Source organism: Miscanthus floridulus, chromosome 7 (assembly GCF_019320115.1).
Source record: "Miscanthus floridulus cultivar M001 chromosome 7, ASM1932011v1, whole genome shotgun sequence".
NCBI classification, from domain to species: Eukaryota; Viridiplantae; Streptophyta; class Magnoliopsida; order Poales; family Poaceae; genus Miscanthus; species Miscanthus floridulus.
The window spans coordinates 106,132,074-106,143,477 of record NC_089586.1 but is presented as its reverse complement, the minus strand read 5'-3'; the positions used below and the strand labels follow the sequence as shown (position 1 = coordinate 106,143,477).

The 11,404-nt window shown below is 47.9% G+C and overlaps 1 protein-coding gene across 1 annotated transcript; it reads right to left on the bottom strand.

The window, feature by feature from the left end:
* Positions 1 to 10,388: 10,388 nt before the first annotated feature.
* Positions 10,389 to 11,060, bottom strand: LOC136464129 (vacuolar iron transporter homolog 2-like). The gene has a single exon (XM_066463087.1). The coding sequence runs from the start codon at positions 11,058 to 11,060 to the stop codon at positions 10,389 to 10,391; it is 672 nt and encodes a 223-aa protein (XP_066319184.1).
* Between the last annotated feature and the right edge of the window lie 344 nt (positions 11,061 to 11,404).

Genomic DNA, 11,404 nt, shown 5'->3' with positions numbered 1-11,404 from the left:
GCGATTCTAGTGCGAGTGCATCGTGAGGTTGCATCGAGTGGCACTAGTTGATCGAGTTGCAAGCCGGTGGTGCTTGTTACTCTTGGAGGTTGCCACCTCCTAGACGGCTTGGTGGTGGTCTCCGTCGAAGCCCGCAAGAAGCTTGTGCGACGCTTCGGAGAAGTGCTTGTGAGGGGCATTGTGCTCGCCCCACGGGAGCCGCGAAGAGCAACTCTAGTAAAGCATGTCATTGAGCTACCATCACTCAAGGGGTAGGTTCTTGCGGTGCCCGACGTGCGGACTTAGCGGGTGATGCTAATTAGTCGCCGAACCACCAAGTGAGCGGTCGACACAACGGGGACTAGCGTGTTGGCAAACACGTGAACCTCAGGAGAAAAATCATCGTGTCAACCTTGTTCTTCCCGTTGGTTTGCATCCTCATTACACAAGCTTGCAATTACTTTTATACATATTAAGCTTGTGTAGTTGCTCTTGTGATTAGATAGCTTGTGTAGCTTGCTAATTATCTTCTTGCTTGTGTAGCATAGAAGTAGCTCCCGTGCGTGGCTAATTTGTTTTTAGTAACCTTGTTAGTCACATGCTTAGTTTGTGTAGCTAAGTATTTGCGCTCTCTAATTAGGCATTGGTTACCTTGTTATTGAGCATTGCTAGTGAGCTTAGTTAGCTTTGTACTTTTGCTTACTAGCATGTGTAGAAGCTCCCTCATTGCTTAAAGTACTAGTGGCATAGGTTTGTGTGACCTTGCTCCTAGAATTGATTAAGTGAGCTCTAGCTAGCCCGGTACCTTTGTTGCATAATTGTTATCTTTGAAAGATGCTAGTGAACATAGATAGAGGGGTATAGTCTTGGCTAGACCGATAGTTTTAATTCCGCACTTGTTTCGGTTAGCCAACGTGATTAAGTTTTTAAAAAGGACTATTCACCCTCCCTCTAGTCGCCATCTCAACCCTTTCAGCGTGTTGCTGCCATTTTTGATGACTATAACAGAGGGTCAGGGCAATTGGTGAACAAACACAAGTCGGCAATATTTTTCAGTCCAAATTGCCTGCAAGACTGCAAGGATGAAGTCCATATGAGTCTGCAAATTCCAAATGAAGCCCTGGGTGAACGGTATCTGGGTCTGCCCACTGTAGCTAAGAGAGGGGCAGCTGACGCCTTCAACTATGTACCAGCCAAGGTCAGGGGCTTCGTTGGCGGTTGGGCTGAAAAGAACTTAGTTGTGCGGCTCGGGAGGTGTTACTAAAAGCAAATGCACAATCGGTGCCAACCTACCCGATGTCTTGTTTCAAATTATCACCGGTGGTATGCTGCAAGCTTACATCGACAGTCTATACCTACTAGTGGGGGAGTTCACTGGATAATCACAAGATCCATTGGTTACGGTGGGAGAAGTTAACTCGGCCAAAATGTCAAGGCGGCATGGGTTTTAGAGACTTCTCGTTGTTCAATCAGGCAATGCTGGGGAAACAAGGATGGAGGCTGATCACAAGACCGGATTCGCTGTGTGCAAAGGTCCTGAAGGGGAAGTACTTTCCTTCCGATGATTTCCTTTCTGCGACCAAAAAGAGGCGAAGCTCAGCTACTTGGAGAGCAAACCTTCATGAAAGAGATGTGCTGAAAAAAGGTTTGATTAACCGAGTTGATCCAGGGAATATAAATTTTTGGCAGGATAATTGGATCCCTGGGCTGCGATCACTAAGGTCACTAGTTTGCATGCCAAAGGCTACTGCGGAGTTGGTCTGTGACCTATTCGTCCCTAGAACGCGATGTTGGGATGAAAGGGCAGTGCGCAGGTCATTCATTGCGCTGGAGGCGGTGGAGGTGTTGAAATTAAACCGAGTGCTCGCCTAGAGAAAAATGTGGTAGCTTGGGCTTTTGAGAAAAATGGTTTCTACTTGGTACGCTCGGCGTACCGGTTACTGAAGGAGGAACAAGCAGCGGCTGCTATGGCCACTGCAGGTGAAACCAGAGCATCAGATGAGGACCGATCATGGAGTGTGGTCTGGAAGTTGGACGTGCCTCCGAAGGTGTGTCTTAGCCTAAATTGTTTCGAGGAGCCAATCTGGATATCCAAATTTATGTATATAATTCTTGGAGTTGTATTAAGACGTGTCTCTAGCAGCCAATCTGGATATCCAAATTTATGTATATAATTCTTGGAGTTGTATTAAGACGTGTCTCTAGCAGCCAATCTGGATATCCAAAAAAACCCGCGCCCGCCTCTGATGCATGCGCCCAGCTAAAAAAAAAAGGCGCAAGTTTTTTTTTCCTCTCAAATTTGCTTCGTCGCTTTTTTTTCTAGGGGCAAAAACGTCTTTTTAACGGTCAGTTAACACCGTTAGCTAACGGAATTGACGGCAGTGTCAAATTAGGAACGAAAGTTGAAGTGAGTGTCAAATAGGGAACGAAGAAAATTTCAGGGCCAAGAAAGGAACGACTCATTTTCCCAGTGTCAAATAAGGAATTCTCTCAGAGAAAGATTACCTAATCTTTTTGCACGAGATTTACGCGTCGTTCGATGATATATTGAACTCCATACTTGTACAGTAGTTCGGCTGGCAGTTAACGATCAAATCAAGCTGGTACAGTTAGCAGTGAATGCGAGCTGATATGATGCCCATGGTCGCGTTGCACTGATCCGCGCAATCTGTTTGGCTCTCGTCCTGAGCATCAAGGGCCTGTTTAGTTCCATCAAAATCCAAACTTTAACACTATAAAAAAAAAGATTCAATGTTACATCAAACTTACGGTATATGTATGGAGTACTAAATGTTGATAAAATCAAAAATTAATTGTACAGTTTGGTTGTACTTTACGAGACGAACGTTTTAAACCTAATTAGTCAACGATTAAACAATTATTATCAAATACAAACGAAATACTACAGTATACTACAGCGACTTTGCCGGCGCCGAATCGGCCAACTAAACGAGGGCCAAAACACGCGCGCGCGCTCTCTCTCTCTCCCCAGCTGCCACGTACAGGGGCCAGGGCCGGCTCGATCTAGGGCGCCCTAGGCGGGATAGGTGCCAGAGAGGTCTCAAGTCCATCAAGACACGACGTAGCGGTGTTCGGAAGTACTCCGCTCTTGTATTTGCCGTTTCGCTCCACCACCTTCGTCATAGAACAGCTCCACCATAGAATTTGCAGAACAGTGGTACTGTGTGTCACACAACTTAGCTCTAACTTCAGGAATAGATTGTTTCCATACAAATGGCCTGTTATGCCCTTTATTTACGTTTGTTTGTTATGCCCTTTATTTACGTTTGTTTATTCTAGTACTCGGCCCATGCGTTAGTGTTTAGTACTATTATTCAAGAGGTTTTCCCTTTTATTTTTTTGTTAGAAATAAAGAGTTGAATAATTAAAAAAGATAAGAATGTTGACCGTACTAGGCTACTCAACGCCCAAAAGGACGAGCGCACATGTCGGAGGGGAATCAACGGATGGGAGAGTGAACATGTGATTAATGAGTGGCATTGTGGTAAGTGAGTAATTATCGCTCGACTCTACGTGGGAGTATGGAACTCAAAAAAACAGAAATACCCCTTAAGGTGCTCTAGAAAAAAACGTGGAGTTATCCCTTAACTCCACCTTTTTTTGGAACGGAATTTGTGGAGCTGAATGTGTTTGACAACGCAGAGTTAGAGCGGAGCTGGAAAACAGGAGTGGAGAAGTTCTAAACACCCCAATAGTAATATTCATTATTCAAGAACTGTAGTATGTGTGTATATTTGATACCAAATTAAGATCCATATATCCAGATAGGCCTTGTTTAGTTCGCGAAATTTGGATTTTGGGACTACTGTAGCACCTTCGTTTTTATTTGACAAATAGTGTCCAAACATTGACTAATTAGGCTTAAAACGTTCGTCTCGCAATTTCCCACCAAACTGTGCAATTAGTTTTTCTTTTCGTCTACATTTAATGCTCCATGCACGGGCCGCAAACATTCGATGTGACAGGTACTGTAGCAACTTTTTGAATTTTGGGGTGGACCTAAACCAGGCCATAGTTTAACGATAGCCGGTAGCTCACAAATGGAAAATGAAACATCACGCGTGGTTGTAGCTTGACTGGCCCTCAGCGCGCGCGCCATTGGCACATCGCACGACGACCTTCGCAGCCACCGGCCAGTTTCGCTATCGACAGTTCACCTGATCGCGCTTTGTCCTTGTCTCCGATCCTAGTCGTCCTTCCACGACAAGTCGCCAAGACTTTTCTTCAAGATTTGTAGTTGGCATGTAGTAGAAGATCGATTGAACTATCCCTTGGCCTCGTGCATGATTTCTAATTTCATTTAGGTATATGTTGTTGTTTTATTTTTCTAGTCAGGGTTGTCGTCATTTAATTAGCATCTTAGATTGTTAGCCCGTTAGGGTTCTAAACTTCTAATTTCATATTAGCATCATCTGCTTATTTAAGACAATCATAATAATAGTTATTTTACTACATTTTAGTTTAAATTAAACAAGTTTTTTTTTTGCGCGTTATTAAATAAGTTAAGGGTACGTTTGATAAGTTCCCCACTCCGTAATTCTTAGCTCCAACTTCTTTATTCTCTACTAGACTAATTTCTGGTGGAATAATTAAGGTGGGAAGCAGGTGGAAGTGATTTTGGTAGCGATTTGATGAGTAGCTCTTTATTAGCTCATAGTGTAAATAGAGAAGCCATTCTTGCTATATCCCTACTACTCTCTCCGTCTCTGTCATTCTCGTTTTCCGGAAAATAACTTTGACTAATTTTATATAAAAAATATTAATATTTATGATACATAATTAATATCATTAGATAGATCGTTCAATCTATTTTCATAATAAATTTATTTGGAGATACAAATGTTGCATGTATTTTCTACAAATTTAGTCAAACTTCCTGCCAAAAAAACAAAAAGCAACAGTTATTGATGGACGGATGGAGTAGAATTTAGGTGTATTTATTATCCGTTTAATTCTTTTGGAGCAGTTCACACACAAAATCTAGAGCAACCAGCGCTCCTAACTCTTAGGGCTGTCCCAATGATATATTAATGATAGTTTGCATCTCTATTTATTAACCTGCTAACTAAGCAAAATGCTGACGTGTCGGTCTAATTAACGAAGAAAGAGAAGAAATTTTGATGAAACCGTTTAACCTGCGTCTACCCGTGAAACTATGCATTACATAAACTGCGAAATTAGCGTTGGGAGGAAACTAGCAGCGTCTATGCTGTGGGCCCAAGATGGGATTGCTCCTGCGATGGGATTTCTCGCCGCCGATGACCCTTCCGCGTTCGTCGCTGCCACGCAGGAAACGAGCAGGACGCCGCTGCCGTCGCCCAGGCAGCAGGCCGCGCCGCCGTCGCGCTTGCCGCTGCAAAGGCCGCCGTCACGCGAGTCGCCGCTGTCGTGCCTCCGCGGCCGCGATGGTCGTGCCTCCGCGCCGGTCGTGCCTTCGCGCCCGAGATGGTTGCGCCTCCACGCCCACGCAGGCCGCGCCTCCGCCTAGCCCCGCTCGTCGTTGGCCCATCGCCTCACCGGCGACCAGCGGCCTCCGCGCCGCGCAGGCTGCGGATCCGCTCCGGTCGTGCCTCCGCGCCCACGCCGGCCACGCCTCCGCCCAGTCGCGCTCGTCGTTGGCCCATCGCCTCACCGGCGACCAGCGGCCTCTGCGCCGCAAAGACTGCGGATCCGCGCCGGTCGTGCGTCCGCGTCCGAGATGGTCGTGCCTCCGCGCTGCCGCCATGCGCGGGCCACGCCTCCGTCCAGCCGTGCTCATCGTTCGCCCCTCGCCTCACGGCGACCAGCGGCCTCCGCTCCCTCACCCTGTCACATGCTCTACTTGTTCTGGTTCGTGAGGAAGAAGAGAAGGTGTAGTTTTTTTTTTATTCCCAGAGAAGATGCAGTCGGAGGAGGAAGATGGGGTTTGACAGAGAGAAAGAGAAAAGAAACATTTATTAGACGAAGACCCGTGCACTATGAGAGATACGCCATGTTTAATGTTTAGATTGCAAAAAATTTCAATCCGATGAATAATAGCACTTTCGTCTTATTTGGTAAATATTATCCCATCGTGGACCAACTAAGCTCAAAAGATTCATCTCGTGATTTCGAACTAAACTGTGTAATTAGTTTTTTTTTACCTATATTTAATACTCCATACAAGTGACTAAAAATTGATAGTGATGGAGAGAGTGAAAAAACTTGGAATTTAGAGGTGATCTAAACAAGGCCATAGTTTTCATCTCTGGTTTCCGGATGACGTGGCTGTGACATGGCTGTTAAAGAAACCGTGCGTAGTTTTCAGCAATTGGATTACCCTTAGGCCGTCTGTAGTGTGGGAGCGGTGCCCCAAAATAAATGGGCCCGTTGTACAGTAATAGGCACCGCTGCCCACTCAGCTGTAGTGTGGAAAATTTTTGGGAGCGATGCCGTCTGCTACGGTTGGGACCCAGTTCCAATAAAATACTCTCGTTGCCTTCTTCGTTCGCGCGATGGAAAATTCCCCTTTCTGACAGCGCTACAGTGAACAATTATTGTTTATGTTTTGGCACCGGGTGAATGAAGATTCACCGCTTCCAACTTTTCTGGCCCCAATCAAAACAAGCACCACTTGTTGCAGTGTTGGGAGTGATGCCCAAACACTCTCTCTCCTCTTTTGGGCATCACTCTCTGACCACACTGCAGAAGGCCTAAACTAGTAGTACTATATGCTTTAATTAGCAAAATTTCCATGCATTTGCACTAGCGATACTCGTGCTAATAATAATGATGAGGTAGCTATTTTATTGTATTTAATTAGAATTGGTCCGCCTAAATCAAATAAATTTAAGATCTTTAATGAACGCTAGTGCAATAAAGAATTAAGAGTTATTAAATTCATGAGCAGCACCTAAACTTGTCGAGGGATACACTTAAGTCAGTAAAAACTTTGAAAACATATTTATGAGTTCCTAAATCTGTAAGGGCCCCTTTGGAATACAGTAATGGAAAAACACACGAATAGGAAATGTATAGGAATTTCTTAGGATTGCAACTGCAAAACATACGAATGGAAAACATAGGAAACTCGTATGAGTATGTGTTTGGATGGGCATAGAAAATTTAGAGAAATAGGAATCATAGGATTGGTTTAAACTAACAATGTGACAACATGTCGATCAGCACACCAGCAGAAGCATTGATTTGATTCTTTCACAATCATTTGCCTCGTTTCTATGCGTGAGCCAATGAAACAAAGATGTTTCAATGAATGTAGTTTTCCCATAAAACACCATCAAAATAGTGGACTTCTCCTAGTATTTTTAAATAGTAATAAAAACACTACCACTAGTCATAGCACAATAAAATCTCACTAGAAGGCATTTAGTAGAAAAAATTTATACTAAATTTTAAATGCTAAAGCACTAGGAGAAGCCCACCTCACTAGAAAAAATCTAAAATTATGGCCCTGAAAATCCCGTGAGAACATAGGGTACCAACAATATTTGCTATAAAAAATGCCGCAGCGTTGCCGCGGCACAGGACATATGGACCAGTTCATTTAGATGTAGCATAAATATGTAGTTGAGTTGAGGCCATGTCTAGTTTTAAAATAGTAACAACGTGCTATGAGTTTTTTTAGATGTCTGGCATGGAGTTAATTGAAACGCGACAAGTAGCTAGTATAGTATTCAGAAGCAAAAGCGCACTATACTCAGTGCGAGCAGTGTCATATACTCCGTATTACAAACTATGGGATTTAAGCGTGTACAAGTACAAATCCATATATACATATATATTAGAAAAGGCTTGATTGGTAGCAAGCAAGTAGCATTATGATTTAGATTAAGGAAATGGTCATATCACCAAAGTTTATAATAGACCATTCCTAAATCTATATACATTTGGTTTTATATCAGGGAATATGTACAGCAAAAGATCCTGATATACTTTGCTTAGCAGGGTTATATTTATACCAAAACGAGCTGCTAAACATTGTAAACTGGATTATGTAAATCAGCAGGGTCTGTTTGTAATAATCCATGCCTTGAATGACCTTTTCATATGAAAACAAAGTAGACATCTATATAGCAGTTTAATATGTTTTAAATGGTACGGGCAAATAAATTCTTAAGATATTAGAATATATTATACCTTAGTATTGTCTCCGTCCTTGCGAACTAGCGTTGTTTCTTCACTTTATTTTCTTGCTCACGTTCTTCGTGTTCATCATTTGTTCCCTCCTAAAACAAAACGCTTGTTATATAGGCACAGTGTAATATATAAATCTTCTTAATTTATTTTAGGTTGGAAGTAAGAAAAATAGTGTCGAGTATCAATATTAGGGATATACAAAGCAAGGAAGTTAGCGCTAACTTCTTCAGATGGATCGAGACGTATTAAAAGGTCTCGTCCGACCCAAGGCCGCGGGCTCCGTCTCACCCGACCCCGAGGCCGCGGACTCCACCTCACTCGACCCCTTGGGTGCGGGCTCCGTCTCGCCAGACCCTAAGGACGCGGGCTTCGCCTCGCCCGACCCCTTGGGTGCGGGCTCCGTCTCTCCCGATCCTAAGGACACGAGTTCCGTCTCGCCCAAGGCCGCAGGTTCCGTCTCCCCCGACCTCGAGGCCACGGGCTCCGTCTCACCCGACCCCTTGGATGCGGGCTCCGTCTCACCCGACCCTAAGGCCGCGGGCTCGTCTCACCTGACCTCGAGGCCGAGAGCTCCGTCTCGCCTGACCCCTTGGGTGCGGGCTCCGTCTCGCCCGACCCTAAGGGCACGGGTTCTGTCTCGTCCAAGGTCGCGGGCTTCGTCTCGCCCGACCTCGAGGACGTGGGTTCCGCCTCGTTTGACGGGGACCCATACCGCCGCCAACCACTCTAGGTCCAGGCATATGGGCCTGTTTCAAAACTCTGACGCCAGGGAAGAGGCTGACACGCCTCGATGTAACCCGTGGCCATGACGGACGATACCTAGGGATTCACATCAAGAACAGTGTCGGACGTGCCGGTACTGTTCTACCTAACCCTCGTACGAACGTTGACAGGCACGTCAGTTCACCACGACGTCCGTCGGGACGGAGTGAAACGCCATGACCAACAGATGACGCCTGCGCATGGCGCCACTGACGAACAGAACTGCGATATTGAGCCATCCTTGTTGACATCTACAGGATCAGTGGGACCCGCGTGATGCAGAAGAAGGACCTGGCTACCCTGGAAGCCTTCTTCTCTCTCTCGTTCTTCTCCTTTTTCCTCCTCTGTAACCCGCGCTTTCCCTTCGCCTATAAAAGAGGAAGCAGGGCGCTCCACGCTGGGAGATCTGGACACAAGAGCACGACACGAGCACACGGCTGAGCGGCAAGCGAGCTCTCAGCACCCGTTCACTCATTCCACAAGAGACTTGGGATCCTCTCCCTCTCTCGCCTGTTTGTAACCCCTACTACAAACCAAGTGCCGGTAACACGAGCAGCAGCGAACTAGACGTAGGGACGTTCCGCCCGAACCAGTATAAACCCTTGTGTCCTCCGAGCACACCATCCGAGCTAGACGCGCAAATACAAATTTACTCGTCGGTGGTCCGAAAACACCGACAAATAGTATGGCATGGAATAAGTACCTGTTTGTCATACTTTGTCTTCTTAAAGGCCCTTTTGTTGGACGTATCCTTTTCATTCCAAACCCTGAAATATTATTTTGTACAGATAAAAAAATATGTTTCTTCAAAAATTACGTATCCGCCGGGGAGGAGGCGGATCTCGAGCCCACGGCCGACGAATCTCGAGCGCTCGTAACGCTCGGCGGGATCTGGCGGAAACGTAGGGCAGGCATCGTGCGGAGGCACAGGGGCCAGCAGGTGGGGAGGATGGTGGCCAGCGGTGGGGAGTGGCGCGGTCGGCATGGCTGGGTGAAGGTGGGCGAGGAAAGAGGGGCGAGGTGGGATTGGGAGGGGAGCTCGAGACCGACAGGCATAGGGCGGAGGCGGGTGACGCACCAGAGGTGAACTGAGGTGCTAGCCAAGGTGGCTAGTGGACATGATATTCCGCCGCTAATGGGCTAAACAGGCTACCATCTCTACGGTGGCTCTGTAGAACTTGGGTGTAGAAGATAGGCACCCAACCAAACAGCACGTTCACAAAACAAATTGAAGCTCAATGCGGCATTCCAATCCGGTTCATCAGAAAAGAAAAGAAGACTTGAGCTGCAATATGCACACAAATCAGTTCATTGCCATTTGGCACTATGATTTCCGAGCCCGAACAGGGACACGTTATTATACTAGCTCTCTCTACTCAGTGGAACTATAATGATGTGATCGATGTATTGCAAGTGCGTGACAGGCGATACCACTAGACTCCATCATGTGCCCATCGTCGTATCGCGATCACTTATTGTTTACTCGATCGAACACTGCGGACACATGTGATTTATGCGGACGCGACGTGCGTCTTGAACGCCAAGCTGAAGAGCCTGAGGACCGCGAACGTGGCTGCCATGGCCAGCCAGCCACCCAGGAGCACGCGGAGCCCGGAGCGGACGATGTTGGCGCCGCCCAGGTACGCGCCCGCGGCGCCGAACCCGGCCAGGCCCAGGCTGCTGGCCGCGCACACCGCCGCCACCCTGACCGCCCAGGGCCGCACGAAGGCGCCCGACAGCAGCGGCAGCGCCGCGCCCACCGCGAACGCCAGCGCCGACGCGGCCGCGGCCTTCGTCGGGCTCGGCAGCCCCTCCTCGTCTCCGCCGCGGCCTTCGCTGCTGCTGTCGTCGCTGCCGCCGCGCTCCGAGTGCGCCACCTCGATGTCGTACTGCGCGTAGACGGACACGAACTCGCCGACGGCCATGCTGCAGGCGCCGGCCACGAGCCCCGCCAGGCCCGACACCAGCATCTCCCGCGCGCCGTCGTTGGCGGCGCCCACGCCGATCATGAGGGACGCCACGGACACCAGCCCGTCGTTGGCGCCCAGGGCGGCGGCGCGGAGCCACTGCGCGCGGGCCAGGTAGTCGACGCCGTGGGCCGCCGCCGCTGCCTCGACGTTGGCCTCTCTGTGTTTCGGCTTGGAGGGGAACTTAGGGGCGTCGGAGCTGAGGTTGGGAGCCATGGATGGAACGGAAGCGCGGATCGAGCTGCAGGGGGCGATGTGATGGGAAAAGGAGCAGTTGCAAATGGAGATGGCTATCCGAGCGTGGATGCCACACGCTTGGGTCGGAAGCGGTACTTATAGGATGAGCGCCACGGTTTTTGGGATCAATATCGGCATATCGCTTGTGCGAGGTGCCCTTATGAAGTTCTGGACGGGTCTGTTCGCTGACATCGATAAGGAACAGCTGGAGGAAGGCGCGTCCACCATGTTGAGGCTTGCGAAAGAGAGAGAGAGATTTTAGCTGATCAGCAAAGGCGTAACATGGAGGGGAGGCTGCCGCAGTGCACTGCTGCGTCAAGCCT

What these genes read in the sequence shown, in the direction of transcription:
- LOC136464129 (XM_066463087.1), bottom strand. Translation starts at nt 11,060, where the DNA reads ATGGCTCCCAACCTCAGCTCCGACGCCCCTAAGTTCCCCTCCAAGCCG.